The following is an 18,492-nucleotide window of genomic DNA, read 5'->3' on the forward strand; positions in this document are numbered from 1 at the left end:
TCAGTGCTGTCTACCTTCTACAGAGAGGTGGGTTCCTTTGCCTGAGGTCTCCCAGTTAGAAGTCCTGGGCTGAGACCAAAGCCCAAGAGGCTGGGCTCCAGACCCACACACCAAACCACTACGCCCTAGAGCCTCTTCTTAATCTTGAGCCACACCGGGTTCAAGGGACTTGATTTCAGGGACTGTCAGAAATGACAACCCACCAAGGAAACAGACATCAGCAAGTTGTGCTCCAATCTCCTTTGTTGATAACTTTTTTGTTCATCATGGGATGTGGGTTGTCATGGTGATGGGAAGAGACCACAAAAGCTACTGAGCTAAAGCATTTGGGAAAGCATGCTTCTGAGGACAGACTCCTGCAAGCCAGCCCCGTTTGTTTTCTTTCTACCACCTGGGACCCTCCAAGGATGCAGCTATGGGGTGGGTAGACTCTGGTACCCACAGCATTGGCCCCTGTGGCCTCCATCACCAACCACCCACCCCGGCTCACCTCTGCCGCTGCAGGGAAGAGGTCCTCTCAGGGACGTAGCTGGATCCCCCGTGGTGACTGTCCCCGCTTCCCCCGCTGCCTCCCCGGGCCCAGGGCAGAGCGCCACCAGCTGCCGAGGAGCCCCCAAATTGTTGAAGCTTGGAGCTGAGTTCACTGATGATGCTGGCTTTTACTGTGGCCAAGGCTGAGGCCTGAGGCTGGGCCAGGGGCCCGGGCAGGGGTGGTGGCGGTGGGCCCGGGCCCTCCTCCCAGGGTAGCAGCTTCCGAGGCAAAGAGGAGGCTGATGGCAAGGGCACTGGTGGGCCTTCTGGCTCTATCGCCACCGGACCCCCAGCCATACCCGCCGTCGAGGGTCCCGTGCAACCACTCAGGGCCAGCAGCCCATCTGTTCCAGCTCCCGTCACAGAGACAGTGGGGCTGGTGGGAGTGACAGGGTCCCGGAGTCCCCCACTGGGCCCAGGCCTCAGGCCTCCACTGGTCCCCAGAGCCCGGCCCCGGAGCTTAGAAGGAGTCATGAGCTGTGGGGGATAGGGTGGGCCAGGAGTCCCACTCCCCCCGAAGGCCTGGCCGTCCAGGTAGGCCACGTATGTGTCCAGAAGCTCTGGCCCACTGGCCACACTGGCCCCACCGCCTCCACCACCACCTCCTGCAGGGCCACCGCCTTCCGCAGAAAGGCTGCTCAGTGTGGACGCGCTGCTGATGGTCTCCAGCGGGTGGTCGCTGCTGCTCCGACTGTCTACCTCCTCGATTCCCGAATCTGTGCCGGGCGGTGGGTCCGGGCCAGGCTGTGGCGCCGGGGGAGCAGGGGCAGCCGGGGCCGGTGGGCCTGGCGGAGGGGGGTCCCCAGGAGCCACGGGGGCCCCCTGGGTCAGTGTGGCCACCTCACTGTCATAGGAAGTCAGGCTGGATGCCGTGGAGTCCAGGGTGGGAGGTGCAGCGGCGACAGCAGGTGGTGGCACTGGGGGCAATGGGGTGGTTGGGGTGGGTGGGTCCGGCAGCGGATGGGGGGGCCCGGGTGTGAGGGGCGACTCTGGCTTCTCGAAGCTGTTGGAGAACTCCAGAGGCGGAGGCAGCGGTTCCACAAAGAGGAATTCGCCATCTTCCACATCCACCGAGGGAGCAGGGGGCGGCAAGACTAGCAGGGGAAGCCCGTTCTCTTCAGTGCCCCGCGGGGAGGTCGGCGAGGGCGGTACGGAGCGGCGCGGGCTGGGCGGTGGAACCCCCGGCCCGTCTTCCGAGGGGGGTCCCCTTCCCCCCGCCCCACTGGCTCTGGGCTGGCAGTTCTCAAGGAACCGCACGTGCAGGGGCAGCCGCTCCGGCTCCTCAGGGGCTCCCGGCCTCCACGCCTTGTTCACCCCGGGGTGCGGGGGCGGGGGCTCTGGCCCCAGCTGCAGGAGGAGGGGCCCGACCCCGGGAGCTGTGGGGGGCAAGCGGTGCAGCAAGGAGCGTCGGGCAGCTGGAGGGCTGGCCGGAAGGGACTTCTCCTGGCTGCCCAGCCCTGCACGGTACCCCAGCTCCCGACGGGCGGGGTCCGGCGGTGAGGCCCCCCAGAGACGCAGCACCGGCTCATGGTGGGCGTGGGGCGAGTGGTGGTGTGGGGTGGGCGGCGGGGCCTCATAGCGGGGCGATGGGGGCCTTGGAGGGGGCTGGGGGGGCCCACCACCCTCCGAGGACTCCTTCAGCGCCCGCTCTCGGGCGGCCAGGGCCAGTCCGAGAGGGGAGGCGGGGTCCAGGGCCTTGCCGGTCAGCGGGTGGACCAGGGGCCGGGGCGGCAGGAAACTGGTGAAGGCGCTGCTGCCCCCACTGCCCCCGTAGGCGCGGCTGCCGGCCGCGTAAGCCCCGTAGCCACCGCCACTCCCCGCGCCCGCAGACTCCAGCCGCAGATAGGGCTCGGCGGAGAACATGCCTTCATCGATGGACTTCGAGTGGCGCAGCCGGGGACCCGGGGGCGCCCCTGGGCCCAGCCCGCTGTCGCCGCCATCCTCGTCCCCCGCGTCGGTGGAGAGGAAGAGCGTGGACCGCCGGCGGGCTTCGTTCTGCCAGCCCCCTTCCCTCCGGGCCGCCCCCACCAGGGCCGCCCCGAACTGGCTGGTGAAATCCAGGGTGGCCGGGCCGCTGGGCGAGGTGGGGGTGGGCACGGGCGAGGGGGACGGCGGCACCGGCGACATGGCCGGGGCGGGGCTCGGCGCCGAGGAGCCTCCCGCGCTGCCGCTGCCGCCGCCGCCGCCGCCGCCGCCGCCCCCCGCAGCCTCGGGCTGGGTTGGGGGCTCGGCCTCGGTGCTGCTGCCCTGGCTGCTGCGGCCGCTGCTACTGGTGGACGGGGCCTTGATGATGATGGTGGGGATTGGGATGGAGTTCTTTTCCGAGGGGGCGGCCGCCGCGGGCGGCGGCTGCGGGGACGCCGGAGACGTGGGCGAGGCGGCGGCTGGGAGGCCGCCTCCCTTCTGAGGCTCACCTTCGACTTTGGTCTGCTTGACCAGGGGCCCCTTGCGCCCGCGGCCCGAGCGGGCTGGCACGTACATGGCCGCGCTGGCCGCCCGGGGGGGCAGCTGGAAGTAGCGCAGAGCTGGGGCCTGGGAGGAGCTGATGCCTCCGCCCCCGCTGCCGTGGTGCGACGGGGACGGGGCCCCCGGGGTGGGGCTGGGCCCACCGCCCCTCCAGCCGCGCAGGCTGGGCTGGGGCCCCAGAGCCAGTCGGGGTGGGGGATCGTCGGGGGAGCCGCCCGTCTCCATCTCCGGGGGATGAGGGGGGTGGGCGTGGTGGTGGTGAGGCTGGGGGGGCGGGGCGTGATGGTGGTGGTGGTGGGGCGGGTGGTGGTGGGCGGGGGGCAGGGGTCCGCTGTGGTACAGGCTTTTCTCACGGCTCCCTACACGCGTGTCGGGAGGGGAGGGTCCATCAAAGGATGCGGGGGAAGAGGACGGGAGGGGGCCACCCGAACTGGGGTTGAAGGGCCCTCCCCTGGGGGATGGAGTGAGGCGGCCGGAGGAGGAGGGGGCTGGAGGTGTGCTGTAGGGGGGCTCGGGTGGGGACGTGGTGGGCGGTGGGGGGATGTCCTCCGAGCCAGGCACAGACAGGCTGCGGCTGAACTTCATGGCTGGGGGTGCTAGGTATGGTCTATCATCTTCTGCAGCCCCTGGGGAAGATACAGTGGATCCAGGATTGGGGGGGAGGGGGTCTCCCTCCTCCCCTATACCATAGTACTACAATATTAATGCAACAACAACAACAACAACAACAATATGATGCCACTGAGTATATGCTAAGAACCTCACACGAACTAGTCCAGAGTTCCCCACCTGTGGTAAATCGGCTTGATGTCACAGGCTGTGCGTTGCACAAAGCAACCGGCAGGGGGAGCAAGGGGAGGCGGGGCGATATTCAGCTGCACTTCCTCCTCAAGCCAGGAGGGGGCGCCGTTTTCTAATTCCCGCAAAGACACAGCCTATGCTAGTGGTGGCTTGGGGGAAGCAAAAGTGGCTGGAGCCCGGGACAGATGCCATGTTTAGGTGCATAGTCACAGATTTCTCTTCATGCATACGCGGAAATAAAATGTAATTAGCACATAAAGCCTGCGCTTTCACAGACGGAGCTGGTTAGGATGAGGCTAACGTTTATGAGAGAGATCCAATTTATGGGTAAGCAATGCTGGGTGGCTTTACAGGTAGTTGAGATGAGATAAAGGAGATACAGGTAGACCTCACAGATGCAAGACTCACTGGTAGACTTTGGACGCTGGAAGTGGGAGAAAAGCTAGACCCAGTCACAAAAGGACTTGGAGTGGATGGGAAGAACGAAGTCTTTTGCCTACTTATCACTGTCAGGGCTCAGTCTTTGACCCTCTTCTCTCCTCTGACTACTCTCTCTCCTTTGGCAATCTCAAGCGACATGCTGCTTCATTCACTAGGTCTCTGCTGAAGACGCCTACATCTGTCCTGGGGCTCAGTCCTTTCCCCTGAGCTCCAGGCTCCTATATCCAAATGCCATATCCACTTAATTGGATGTCTCACTGGCATCTGAAACTTAGCAGGCCCCCAGCTGTGCTCCTGATCTCCTCCCACCCTACAGTCTCCCCCTTCTGAACAAACGGTGGATCAGTCCTACCTCAGGACCTTTGTGTTGGCTGTTCTCACTCCCTGTAATACCTTACCGCCATATATCCACATCGCTCTCCCCCTTCAATTCCACGTTTTGGCTCATATCTGCCTCCCAGAACTCATCTCCCTTATTCTACTCTGCTTCCTACCCCACTAGAACTTACCACTGCCAACATACTATATAACTGTCTTGTTTCTTATCATTATAATCTATTGTCTGTCTTCCCCTGCTGGAAGGCAAGCTCCATGAGGGCAGGACCCTTTCCTCTGTTTTGTTCACTGACATATCTCCAGCAGTCTAGGACGTAGGGTGGATACCCAGTAAACATTTGTAGAATGCATCCACGCATGAGGGAAGTCAAGTATAAGAGAGAAGAAAGAAAGAAGAAAGTAGGTAGTGGGGGCTCTGACTCCTGCATCCAGGCAGGAATAATAACATGCTCATTTTCTAGATGCAGAACCCAAGGCCCAGAAAGGTGCATCTACTTGCCACAGGCCACACAGCTAGGAGGGACAAGAGCCAGAATTCAGATCCAGGTTTGCCCAACAAAAAAGCCTGAGCTCTCTGCCCAGCTGGATGGAACTGTTGTCATATACGGAAGTAGAAAAGAACATTTCAAAGTCCCTTTGTTCCTCCTGTAAACTGTCATCCTCCCAGCCTCCCCCTCCCCTGCTAGCATCCAATATACCCACCCTTCCGGGTGACATACCAATAGATTTTTGCCGGAGCATAAGCCCAGGTCCTGGAGGCAGGTAAGAAGGACGTTCATAACTCGGCTGCGAGCGGTGGTGCGGATCGAAGCTTGACTTTAGGGTGGCAGTCAGAGAAAAAAGACAGCAGAGAAAGATCAGTCTGGGCATGAAGATTCATAGCTTCACCACACAGCCAGCCTCCAAGCCTACTCCAACCAAGCCTCTGCAGAAAGGGTGAAAGGCATGGAGGAGGCAAAAGGGAATTCTGGAAGAGGGAAAGGTGTCTGAGTTTGGGCAGTGGGGAGAACAAAAGGAAAAGAAAGCAGATTCTCAGCAGCCCTGTTTTCTCTGCTTCCCATACCGAACACTAATCTGGGCCTTTTCTCCATTCTTGCTGTCAACCCCCAGGTCCAAGTCCCCAGCATTGCCTGGCTTGCTGGCTGCCCTAGCCTCTTCCCCTGTTCCCCTACCCCTTTCTTACTCTGCCACGTAAGAGTCAGAGGGATCTTTCAGAAAGAAGTCCAGGTCATGCAACTGCCCTGCTTAAAATCCCACAGGAGCGTTCTGCATCACCAGTCAGGAGGGGATTAGAATTCCCAACTCCGGTCTGGAGTTGTGGTCTGTGGTAGACACTGCTGGTACACACAACATCCCCTTGGCTGGGACGCTGTGACCATCCCCAGCTGCTGAGAGTGTCACCTGCCTGGGCTCTTGGCTGCCCCCCAGTTTAAAGAGTCCGCCTCCTCCAAAGGAGACGATAGGCCCAAGCAGTTATGTCCCCTACTTCTTCTTCTTCTTTTTTTTAAGATCTTATTTATTTCAGAAAGAGAGTGAGTGTGTGTGCATGAGTCGGGAAGAGGGGTAGAGAGAGAAGCAGGCTCCTGGCTGAGCAGGGAGCCCAATGTGGGACTCCAACTCAGGACCCTGGGATCCTGACCTAAGCCAAAAGCAGATGCTTAACCGACTGAGCCACCCTGGCACCCCATGTCCCCCTACTTCTGGGAGCAGCCTGCAGCCAAGGACCAACTAACAGGGAGATCCAAGGCAGAATTAAGTCCGTGGTGTAATTCAAACTCTCCCAGGGATCAGGCAGAAAGGGACTCCAGCGGGGGCCACGTTTGCTGAGCTCTCACAGCCCATTCTGCCCCCCTCACTCCCTTATAATTCTCCCCTTACAATACCGTAAGAGCAGGAATCCCCATCTCAGGCTCTGCCTATGGGAAACGCAGGTGCCCAGTACAGTTCAGCCCCGCCTACATCTCCTACCTGCTCACTCTGACTCCATCGTGTCCACCAGTCCTGCCCCAGTGCCCCAAGGTCCATCCCTGTTTTAGAGCACCTATAAGTCCTGCATTTGCTTTCTGCAATGTCTTCTCCTCCTCGTCACACATTCCTTTCCATCTTTCTGTCCTCTACACAAATGTCCCTCCCAGTCACTGTCTACTGCACTTCCCTGCACTGTTTCCTTAGGACACTCCTCTCCATCTGAGACACCTTGTTTATGTGCTTCCTTCCTGACTACCTGCCCAGAATCCGGCTCCTGGACGGCACCAGAGGTATGGTATCTCCAGTCCATGACACCTGCAGGCAAAATATTCTCATTTCCTTTAAAATCAGAGGGGGGAACATGAATAGAATCCAGTCTGGATGATAATACTCATCTTTGCACCAACACAGCCATAAAATACAGATTTTTAAACTTTTTTTTGAGGGAGGGGCTTAGGAAGGCAAAAGTGCCAAAGGCCCATGGAATCCTAACAGCAGTTGGACGGTAGCGACGCTGCTGCTCTCTTTCACTGCTGGGTCCCCAGTCTCCAACCAGGACCCGATATTCTATAAGCTTGTGTCAGATGAATAAAGGAGTAACTAAAGGAGAAGGAACCAGCATCAGCCAACTGACTCCAGTGCTTCTGCCAGGTGACCTCATGTGTCACTCTTCTCTGTCTTTGGGGCCCGAAGTACAGAGAAAGGAAACTCTAATTCAGACGAAGTCCCAACCTTACTTCCCTCACCTCCCATCACACTCTCTCAACTTCCTGTGCTGTTTCTCACCTCAGGGCCTCCACATCCTCTGTTCCCTCTGCCTGGAACATCCTTTCCCCCTGCTCTGCTTGGGAAGATATGTCTTCCTACCCCCACTTGGGTCTGGCGTCTCCCTTCCTCTAGACCTACGCTGCCCAATACAACAACCACCACCCTTTTAGATGTAAATTTTAACAAATTAATATAAAGTAAAATGAAAAATTCCCTTCCTCTGTTTTTGCTGGTCACATTTCAAGGGTTGAGTCGCCACACATTCCTGCAACACAGGAACTCTACTGGACAAGACAGAGCTGCTCTAGACCACATAGGATGCACCTGTCCTAACCTCTCCCTGCACTCACCCCCCTGGATTGAGACTGCCCATTTCTGCGTTTGTCTCATTCACTCATTCCACAGATATTTACTGAGCACCCGGGCCATCCCAGGGACTGTTCCAGATGCTGCAAATGCAGCCATCAATAAAACAGACAAAGTCGGGCACCTGGGTGGCTCAGTGGGTTAAGCCGCTGCCTTCGGCTCGGGTCATGATCTCAGGGTCCTGGGATCGAGGCCCGCATTGGGCTCTCTGCTCAGCGGGGAGCCTGCTTCCCTCTCTCTCTGCCTGCCTCTCTGTCTACTTGTGATCTCTCTGTCAAATAAATAAATAAATAAAATCTTTAAAAAAAAAAACAAAAAAACAAAAAACAGACAAAGTCCCCCTGCCTACATGGAGGGCAGACAAAATAAATTAGTAACATAACGGGTCGGGCGGAGGGAAGAGAGGGAGGAGAGGAGGATTTCAACAGGGCCATCAAGGAAGGTCTTTCTGTGAAGACTGAATCTGAGCAATTTCCAGAAGAAGGGAGCCATGCATATTCCCGGGGTGGGGGGAGGGTGGTAGTGGGGAGTTGCCAGGCAGAGGGAACAGCAATTGTCTATGTCCCGAGGGGGGAGTGAGTATGGTGTGCTTAAGGAACACTCAGGAGGCCGATCTGTCTTGGGCAGGTGAGTGGGGGCACTGAGGGGTGAGAGATGAGGTCAGACATCTGGTAGAAAGGTGATAATGGGTGGAATCTGTTAGTTTCAGATATCTCCTCCCTGGAGAGGCTTCCGCCTGATACTCTGCACTGTAACTCCCTCCAAATTAACCTAGTGTAGACTTATTATAATTATTTGCTTCTTGTTCATTGTCTGTCTCCCTGGGCATGGATCCCACACAGTTCCCATTCTACTCTTCCTTGGTAAGAAAAAAACAATCTCGTTTGGCACCTATTGGAACTACATTTCCCAGGATCCCGTGCAGCTGCGTGTGTAGGTAGGCTGGGATGCATAAGTGCAAGCATGTGTGTGTTACTTTGGGGAAGTCTCCTCAGAGGTAACCCAAGAAGCAACAATGCACCCTCCTTTGCCTTTCCGCCTTGACACTCTTCCTTGTTCCTGCTACCTGGAATGCTGGTGGCACAGCTAGAGCTCCAGCCATCTTGGACTAGGAGGTGACCGTATGGTTGGAAAGAAGGCTAGGATGGTGGAGCAGAAAGTGAGAGGGGTCCTGGGTCTTCACGACCATGGCAACTGCCATACCCACCTACTCCAGAATTCGTTAACATGACAGAGTAACAAGACTCTTCTGGTTCAAGTCACTGTTATTTGGAGGTTTTTCACGTATGGAAGAACCCAATTCTGCAAAATCCAACCCTTGTCCAGGAATTTAAATTCCCTAACAGGAGTGGCTTTACTCAGTTCGCTCTTCCAACCCCAGCAGGTCCAGCGCATCAAGGTGCTCAGTAAATATGTGCAGAAGGAGTCCAGACTGAGGAGGGCAAGCAAGGGGATAATAGGGACATGGGAAGGAAGGTGAGGGAAGCATCTGGTAGAGGAATGGGAGTGGGGATGGGTGGGGGAGCAGAGTAGTGGGGGAGGGTTCCGAATGACAGGGGAGGGGTTGAGGGGCAGGGAAGGGGTGTCTCTGAATGAAGAGAGTGCACAGTGAAGGGAGAGGCGTCAGACTGGCGTGTTGCCAGAAGACATTCTAAGTGGAAGAGGAGGGATTAAATGATGGGTTAACTTGACATAAAAGGGGTCAGAGTGGCAGAGGAGATGTCAGGCTGATGGAGAAGCCATAAAAGCGTCTGAGGAGGCGTTGGACTGCCTGCCTGAGGGGCACACTGACTCAAGGTGGGACAGGCTGACCTCCATCCAGGGAAGCGGAGTGTCCTCTCCCGCGCAGGGGGGCAGCGAATCAGAGTGCCCGGGTGCGCGTGACGTCACCGGCTGCGGGCAGACTCCTCCCCAGCAAGTCAGCCAGAGAGGTCCGCCCTCCTCCGGTGCCACCTCGTGCACCGGTTGTGGGTCTGATGCCTCAAGGGCAGAGTGTGTGCCCTGGGGCTGTGCACAGCCTGGAGGCTGAAGATAGGCTGAGAAATGCGCTCCAGGGAGACAGCCCCTGAAAGGGGTGATGGGGGAGACAGCGGAGGGGGAAACAGGCAGAGAGAAAGAGATAGACAAAGAGAGAGATGGGGGTTCAGAGCAGGGGAGACAGGAGGGGAAATGAGACAGCGATGGGAAGAGGGCCCCAACAAAGCAGGAAGAGAGGCAGTCCTGAGAGGCCTTGAAGGGGTGGTGGGTGGGCAGGGCTGCTCCAGGAGGGTTAGGCATGCAAACAGGAGGGAAAGAGACAATGCGATCAAGAGAGTATGGCCAAATAATCAGAGGGAAAAATTGTGTCCAGAGAAAGGTTGAGACTGGCAGCCAGACAGAGATGGGGAGAAGGGAGGACAGTGCAAGAGTGGGAGGAAGGTAGGGTACCCCTTGGGGTCAGAGACCAGGTAACAGAGACAGTAGCTGAGGGAGACAAAGCCACACAGAGGGGAGGACAGAGGGATGGACAGCAGAATGTTAGGAGGAGACAGCCCAAGAAGCACTTTGACCTACAAAGAGGCCTCGGTGGCAATACTGAGCCCCACACTGCCCGCTTACCCCCTCTGGTCTAGTGCACAGGGCTCAAATCGAGACAGCTGAAGCAGATGGGAAAATGAGAAACAGAAAACAAGACCATAGGGAGAGAGAGAGCCACAGAGATACAGAAGCAGCAGGAAGGGGCCCCTGTGTTGACTCAGAGTGTGAGAGGTCAAGATGTCTGATGGAAAGGTGGTGACAGAGATGGGGGGTGAAGAGAGCCCCTAACACAAGAGGTGGGGCTTTGGGAAGGCCCAGGGCTAGACCCTGGAAGGGAAAAGAAAAAGGGAAAATGACCACTGGCCTCTATGGCCCAGAGGGAAGGGAGATGCCATTCAAGAACTCAGGTGACTACCTAGGAGTCTCATTTCCAGGAGGGAGGGGCACGTGGGCACTAGATGTTATCATTGGCCCATGTCTGGGCTCCTCTAGGGGTGTCTTTGGAGCTCAGATGGTGAATTCCATGAGGGCTGGGATCTTATCTGTCCTATAACCATGGTTCACCCAGGAAGGGGTTGGCATGTTGGTTGCTATTTGTTGAATAAATGAAAACAAGAGTGTGCCCTATCTACTCTCAGAGACTCTGCATGTGATATGCTGTTGTAGGGTCTCTGGGGCACATGCAAGTCTCACTGGCAAGTCATTGTGGGGTCTCCAGTCTGTTTTATGGCCTAAGAGGGCTCGCCATGTGTTGCGAGCCTGCTGTACTAGGAGTTGACCTCATTCAATCCTCATCAGGACCAGCAAGACTGGCTTTAGCCCCATTGTACAGAGCAGGGAACTGAGGATGCAGAGAAATCAGGCAGTATGGTTCAAGTGACTCAAGGAGTCAGAGGGAGTCAGAATTTGAAGCAGGTCTGCCTGGCTTGACTGCCCATCCACTTCTGAATCTACACTGACCTTCAGGGGAAGTGGGCACAGAACACGGTCCCCACAGCCTCAGAGATTTCGGATTCCTTGAGAAACTCAAGACAGGTGAGACGGGAGGGGCTGCTGCGTGCAAGGCACTCTGCCAAGCCCCAAGAAGGTGGCCAAGGACCCTCCACTTTTACATCTGAAAGCAATTCTATGAGTCTGAGTACAAAATCTGCCACCTGCATTTGAGGCATTCTAAAGTAGGCAGTCTAACCCTTAGTAGGTCTATGGCTAGACTTCAAGGGGGCCATGCACTTGGACTAGAAAAAAAATTACATCTTTATTGTCATTATCTTCCAATGAAAACAGAATTTCCTCGACTAAGGATGTAGGCAGCAAACCAACCTGGCCTTATCAAGTCCTGTTCCTGTATCCCCAATAGAAATCCCAGATCGGGGGCGCCTGAGTGGCTCAGTGGGTTAGGCCTTTGCCTTCGGCTTGGGTCATGATCTCAGGGTCCTGGGATCGAGCCCCACATCTCGCTCTCTACTCAGCGGGGAGCCTGCTTCCCCCCTCCACCACGCCTGCCTCTCTGCCTACTTGTGATCTCTCTCTCTGTGTCAAATAAATAAATGAAATCTTTAAAAAAAAAAAAAAAAAGGAAATCCCAGATCGTACCATATCCCTTCACAGAGGTGCAGATCTCTTGAAATTGTGTTTATGCGCCTCATGACTAGTTAAGAGTTAAGATCCATCACGAGGTCTTGCTGGCTAATGTGTTAACGAAAAAGCACTGATATTACTATCATAAATTATGTGTTTACTTTGTGTATGTTTTTAACTGAACCCTAGGCCTAACACAGGGCTCGAACGCATGACGCCGAGATCAAGAGTCACCTGCCCTACGGACTGAGCCAGCCAGGTGCCCCACGAATTTTGCTTTTTAAAAATATTTTGATAACTGTATTATCAGTGTAATTGGCTTCGTTTTCTTAAGTAATTTACTTTACAATTCTAAGCATTATTTGGAGGACCATGCCAGCCTGCCAAGGGGGCGCAAGGTCCCTCAAAAGCCAAAGAATCCGGTTTTAGACTAAACAGCCTGTTGGCCACTGGGTGGTGGGTGTGGCCTGTGGGAAGAAAGGGTTGAGGGCAGGATCAGAGGGCATGGCTTGAGCAGAGAAGTAAGGCGGTGTGTGATCTCTGCAGGGGACTCTGGAAGGTGAGAGGAGGTTGCTTGGTGGCTGTTTCCCACAAAGGGGCACAGCCGAATGACAACCAGCTAGGGAAGGACCATCAGGCCCACCAGAAAAACCAGGGCCATGGATCCAGTTGCCTGACTTGCCTGGACTGAATTTTGCCTCCCTCTCTTAAGCCTTGGTTTCCCCTCTGTAAATGGGCTAGCTGTGTGGATGATCCTAGAAATGAATGAGATAATCCACGTAAAATGTAGTGTCCAAAATAGGATCACCACCCATTACAGGTCAGCCTCTGTCATAGGGAAAAGCAGGCAGAGTGGAGACAGCGATAATAAATAATATTTTTAAAACTCCCACTTGTTGAGCACCTATTATCACGTGCTGGGCCAATGCCATGGATCACCAGCTGTGACATCATTCTGCCTTCCCTGAGACTCTTGAGGTGGGACAGAGATGGAGAAGAGGTGAGAGCAGGGAGTGAGGAAATGAGGGACAAGACTTAGGAGGAGAATAAGGAAGAGGATGGGCAGAGAGGAAAGAAAGCTCCCAGAGTGAGGAGAGAAGAGGGAGCCCAGGAAGGGTGGTGCCCCTCCAGGGCCAACATCCAGCACAAAGGGTTCAGGAAGTTTATGCAAGGAGAAAATGGTGTGTGCATCCCTCAAGCCTCCTCTCCACTCTGCTCCCATTCCCTACCCACCCCCCCACCCCATCCAGGATGCCTACCTCAGTGGCAAAGAAGCCTTTGGGCCGGTGTTTGCCCAGCGACGCAAGGCCACCAGGTCCAGGACTCTCGCTTGCACTGATGGTCTGCTGAGCTGCCGCCAAAATTTCATCCAGTTTGTCTAAGGGGAGGTGGAAAGAGGCAGTGAAAGGAAGCTTGATTTGGCCTCGGGCAGAAACAGAGCTTCCAGGAGCCCATGCGGTATGTTGTATGAACCAGGACAGAGCACCCCCGACTCCATTCCCGTGACCGAGAGCCCTTGTGGAGACAGAATCTCCAGCTCAGAAGGCAGGGCCCAGCGGTGGGAAGGGGTCAGGGCTGCAAATTGGCACATGAGGGAAGGTGGAGGGGAGGCAGAAGTGTCGGGGGAGAGGCTGAGTACAGAGGTGGGAGCTTGCACTTGATGGCTGGGGCAAGGCTGGGGTATGAGATGATCAGGTCTGAGGTGACGAAAGGGTGTGCTGTCAGGAAGAGGGCTGGAAGGGCTGAGTGCAGGGGCAGGGGGCGTGGGGCCAGGGGTCCTGGGGAGCCCGGGGAACAGGGCTGGGCCATCTTACTGAGTGCCATCTGATACACGGTCCGCTTTTTCTCCATGCTGGGCACCGGCGCCGGCTGCTGCTCGTACTCTGTGGGCAAAGGATGCGGATGAAGTCCAGGGGCGCCCCCGGCGGCGGGGCGGAGCGGGCTCGGCCAGTAGGCGTGGCCAGCGGGCGTGCGCAAGCGCGAATGGGGCAGTGAAGGGCCCGGGTCAGGGAGAGGGGCAAGTCCGCCGGCGGGATGGGGACGGGGGGCCCCCCCGCCAGTCCTGTGCCCACTCACCACTCTTCTTCTTCCAGGGGGAGACTAGCCCGGGGGAGAGGCAGTAGAGGAGCCAAGAGTTAGGACTTCAGGGGGAGGTGAGGGGTCCCCTCTTTGGAACACCCTCCTCCCTCAGGGTAGGGGCGGTCAGCGGCCTGATCTGCCCCCTGTCAGGGGAAACGGGACCCCCCAGGTCCACTCGGCCCTGTCTGGGGGAGGGGCTGGCCTTCCTTTCTGTTAGTGGGGGGTGGGGAAGCTGGTGGAGGAAGAGATAGAGAATTGGGGCGGGGGGTGAGTTGGGGCAGATGGAGAAAACCGGAAAGGAAACGGGGACCCGTAAGAGGGACATGCAGACCCAGAGAGAGACTCGACAGAGAAACAGATATAAGAGGACAAAGGAAAGTTGACTCTCAGACGCCCCTTCCCAACGACACACACGCAGGCCAGAGAGAGTCTGACCCATGGACTAGGGACAGGATGAGGACAGGACCCCTGGTCACTAACAACACTAACAAACTCAAGGTCTGGTTTAGCCCTCCTCTGCCCCCCTACCAGCCCTCCCCAGCGCCTGTGCCCCAGCAGCCCCACAGGCTCACCCATCTCCTCCAGCTCTGAGGTCATAGACTTTGAACGCAGAGAAATGGCTGGAGGCGGGAGCCGCTTTGCCTGCTGAGGTGCTGAAAAGATGATGTTGGGGGTCAGGCATCAGTATCCCGAAAGAAGGCCCACGAACCCCCCCACCAACACTGCAGTGCTTACAGATACCAGAGAATAACTGCCACCAGCATGCTGACTCCTCCCCTCCTCAGTTTCTCCCCCAGAAGGGTCATGAACAAGCAATCTTGGGGAAGGAAAGGCCAGTGGTGGGGACCATTAGGCCATTAGGACCTCTGAGTATCTGAGCCTGGTGGCAGTGGGGTGCCCAGGTCTGGCCACACAAATGAGTGGAGAAGCACCTTTCTTATGGACAGCCTCATCCATGTCCGGGTGCCTGGTGACCATCACCACCTTGACCATCAGCGTGTTGCCCCCTTGTCGGATCATGTTCACCACCTGCCGGTGGCCAACCTTCACCACATTCTGCCCGTTCACCTGTGGCACAGATACCCCCACACCACACAGAATAGGTGAGGGGAGGGATGCTTTCAGCTTCAGAGTCGCCAACACAGTGGCCTCCAGCCTTGCCCTGTGTATATCACTCTTGGCCTCCCCATCACCCCTTCTCTTTGCAAGGCCCTACTTCTCCTTTGGTAACTTTCCTGGCCCCAGGGCCGGGGAAGGGGCTGGGCTCACCCCATTCTCCCCTCTCCCCCCCCCACCTCCTCCGTGCCCCTGCATTGTGTGTGTGTGTGTGTGTGTGTGTGTGTGTGTGTGTGTTTGTGCTGGGGAACAGCTCTGTTTTCTTCTGATGGTTCAGAGAAGCCTTTTGGAAGGAATCACTAAAGAAAGCAGAGGCTGGCTAGGGGGTGGGCTGGGGGGCTGGGAGGTCTAGTGCTGAAAGAGCGTCTGGATTTGGGCAGATTTGTTGTGGATTAGGAGGAGTCTAGGGTTTCTGTCACCAGGGTCCCAGGAAAAGAGCAGTATCTGTGGAAGGGGCGCTGGAGGTCAGCCCTCGGGAAGGCCCCTGGGGCTGGGGGTCAGGACTCACCTCGATGAGGAAGTCTCCCATCCGCAGTCCAGCTCGCCATGCCACACCCCCCTCATCCACAGACTCCAGATACTGCAGCGCCGGGAAGGCCGGGGTGGGGGTGAACTCCTCGATGGGGGTCTGCGCTGCAGATGGGAGGAGCCGGCGGGGTCGGAGGGGAGGGGGTGGAGAGGCCGAGCAGGGGATGGGGCTCAGACCCAAGTCACAGAGGCCTCACCGTAGCTGAGGGACCAGCACCCTGGGGGTGGGGTGGTGGGTGGGCTGGGGTCCCTTCCCCTGTCCATCCCCCTGGGTCAGAGAGCCCTTCTCCCGTCTCCTCCCCGGCCGGCACTCACCCTTGGCCCCCCGGAGCACGAACCCAAACCCCTCACTGTCCTTCTTCTGCAGCAAGACTGTCTTCTCCTTAATGATGTAATCGCTGGCAAGGGGGTGGGGTGGGGGTGGGGAGGTGGAGAAGGGATTATGAGACACGGGAGTCTGAGCTCCACCAGCAACCCGGTGACCTGAGCCCCCTGCTCCAGAGCCATTCATCCCACCTCCTATGATCTTCCTCACCCATTCCATGTGTGTTTGCTCACAGCAGCCCTTACAGGCCTCCCCCTCAGAGCCCAGAGTGCTTGCTCTCCCACTCAATCTTCCCTCATTCATTCATCTGTGCATCCATCCACCCATCCATTCAGCAAGCAGTTTCCAAGCCCACTGTGTGCGGGCGCAGCGCAAGGGCTGGAAGATAAATTGCCAGATTACCGGACAGCCTGGCTGGAGCCCCCGCCCCCTCTAGCCACTTCCTTATCTGTGACCTTGAGCCCGAGGCTTTAACTTCTTGGGCCTCAATTTCATCTATAGTGTGAGACAATAACAAGCCCCACCAGACGGGGTCGCTGTGGGAGTTCAGTATGCACGGTATTGAGCACCGTGCGCGGCACAAGCATGTACTCGGTAGGATTCCTTTAATGTCTTGGGTCAAGTTACCCAGTCAACAGGACATGGGTACTTCGATGATAGCCCTCCCAACTCCTTGACCACGTATCTACTACAGTAACGGCCCCCCAGGTACCCAAGCCGATTGTAGCCTCACTTACTCAGCAGTGTGCAAGATGGTGGCCACTCAATTCATGTGATTATCTATACGCAAATTAATTAAAATTAAATTGAGAAGTTCAGTTTCTCAGTCTCACTAGCCACGTTTCAAAGTGCCCCGTAGCCATGTGTGGCTAGTGGTTATCAGGGCGGACAGTGCAGTTACAGAACATTTCCATCGCTGCAGAAAGTTCTAGTGAGCCCCAGAGACTTTTCTATTCCCTGGTATACCCCCAGTGTATCTCCGGCCTGCAGTGGATAGGATGCAAACTATCCACGAATATGCAGACAGTCGCCACCATTAGGCCACCAAAGCCTGTCGCACATTTAGGTGATGTTCACATACCCAAGAAAGTTCAATTAAACTCAAATTTTTTCCACGAATCTCAACACCTGCCCGGGGTTGCTCAGGTAACAGCTTCAAATCTTTGACATCACCACAGTGTACCCCAAGATTATATATCCATTCCATTCCAGGAAGCCCAGTATACAACAGGAATACCTATCCATCTTGACTCCAATCCCACTACCCTTGGGAGCCCCAAGAATACCCTCCATCCACTAGAATGCACACCCTACTGCACCCCGAGCTTCCTGTGGTCACGTCTGAGACCCGTCCAGCGCACATGCAGACCCGTTAGCAGATCCCAGTAATATCCACCAGCCCCAACACACTCCAATAATAGTCAAGCGTGCTCCCCACCCACTTCAATTACCTACCCCCACAGATTCGGCAAAACAGCCCTTCACGATTACTCCAGTAGATTTCAGTAACACCCCCACACATCCCAGTATGCTCCAATAATAACTCCCCCTCACTTGGATCTCAGTGTATTCCCATAACACGCCCCCTGAACACATCCCAGCACACGCCAATAATACCCACTGTGCTCCTACTGTATTTCGGTACCATTCCCCTGATACGCAAGCACCCCTGTGTACTCCCGTGACCCCCCACGACTTCCACTGTCACTGTCACATCCATATGTTTGCACCACAACGACAGCGTTCTGCACATGCACGTGTATGGCAGCCCTGCCCCCGTCCCTCCTCCCCCCTCTTATCGTAACTGAGTGTGCTCAACAGCACATGTGTATACGCAGGCAGACCTAGCAACCGCTTTCTCTCCAGGTTCACCATGGTCCAGTCAACATGCCACACTATACCCACCATGTCTTCTAGATCTTATATTCAAGCCAGAGAGAGGCCACCTTTGTAGCTGGGTGGGAGGGGTATAGGAAGAGAGGAGGGAAGGAGTTCAAATGGGTAAAGGAAGGGAGAGGAAAGGAGGAGGAAGAGGGCAAGGACAAGGTCAACAGAAATTGGTTCAGAGCTGCCTGCTCCTGACCATGCACTCTGCGACACCCACCTCTGTCCCAGCCTGACCACTTCCACTGAACTCTTACGCCCTTGTGCTCGCTTCGGCATCACATATACTGAACCCTTATGCCCTTGCTACCCTCATACCCCCTCCAGACCTCTAGGTTCCCAACAGGCAGAGTGGCCTTGGGACTTTGTTCATCCCTCATTTGCAACTGTTTCTTTTTCTTCTGTTCATGCCACAAACCCCTCTGTTTCCCACACCTTTCCCCTACCCCTGGAATCTCTCTTTTACCCCACATTATCTTCACACTCCAGACACAAGCCTTCCCCAAATAGACCATCCCCCCATATAATTCAACAGAACTCCCATGTCCATTGCACGCCAGGAAGAAGCCCTTGCTTTGTGCAAGGCGGTATTTGAAACCCTCCACTTGGAAGTAACTCGGTTGTCTCTCCTAGCCAGCCTCTGACATAGCTGTAGTACTATTTCCACTTTATAGGTGAGGAAACAGAAGCACAGAAAGGTTAGGCAACTTGCCTAAGGTCACACAGCACGTAATCTTGGAAACACAGAAGAAATACTTGGATGGCTGCAGTTATAACACTGTTCTCTC

The 18,492-nt window shown here is 56.3% G+C and overlaps 1 protein-coding gene across 6 annotated transcripts in view; it reads right to left on the reverse strand.

Moving 5' to 3' along the window:
* Positions 1-18,492, reverse strand: part of SHANK1 (SH3 and multiple ankyrin repeat domains 1) — a 55,516-nt gene that overhangs the window by 4,455 nt on the left and 32,569 nt on the right. For 5 of the 6 annotated variants that reach the window (XM_032324383.1, XM_032324382.1, XM_032324386.1 and 2 more), the window contains 9 exons: positions 15,811-15,893; positions 15,476-15,600; positions 14,784-14,919; positions 14,424-14,504; positions 13,849-13,872; positions 13,587-13,655; positions 13,032-13,150; positions 5,295-5,391; positions 491-3,623 (listed from right to left, as the gene is read on the reverse strand). In XM_032324383.1, coding sequence (XP_032180274.1) covers positions 491-3,623; positions 5,295-5,391; positions 13,032-13,150; positions 13,587-13,655; positions 13,849-13,872; positions 14,424-14,504; positions 14,784-14,919; positions 15,476-15,600; positions 15,811-15,893 — 3,867 coding nt within the window. The remainder of the gene's footprint in view (positions 1-490; positions 3,624-5,294; positions 5,392-13,031; positions 13,151-13,586; positions 13,656-13,848; positions 13,873-14,423; positions 14,505-14,783; positions 14,920-15,475; positions 15,601-15,810; positions 15,894-18,492) is intronic. The other variant, XM_032324385.1, reaches the window with a different exon arrangement.

The sequence above is a fragment of the Mustela erminea genome, chromosome 19, assembly GCF_009829155.1.
Source record: "Mustela erminea isolate mMusErm1 chromosome 19, mMusErm1.Pri, whole genome shotgun sequence".
NCBI lineage: Eukaryota > Metazoa > Chordata > Mammalia > Carnivora > Mustelidae > Mustela > Mustela erminea.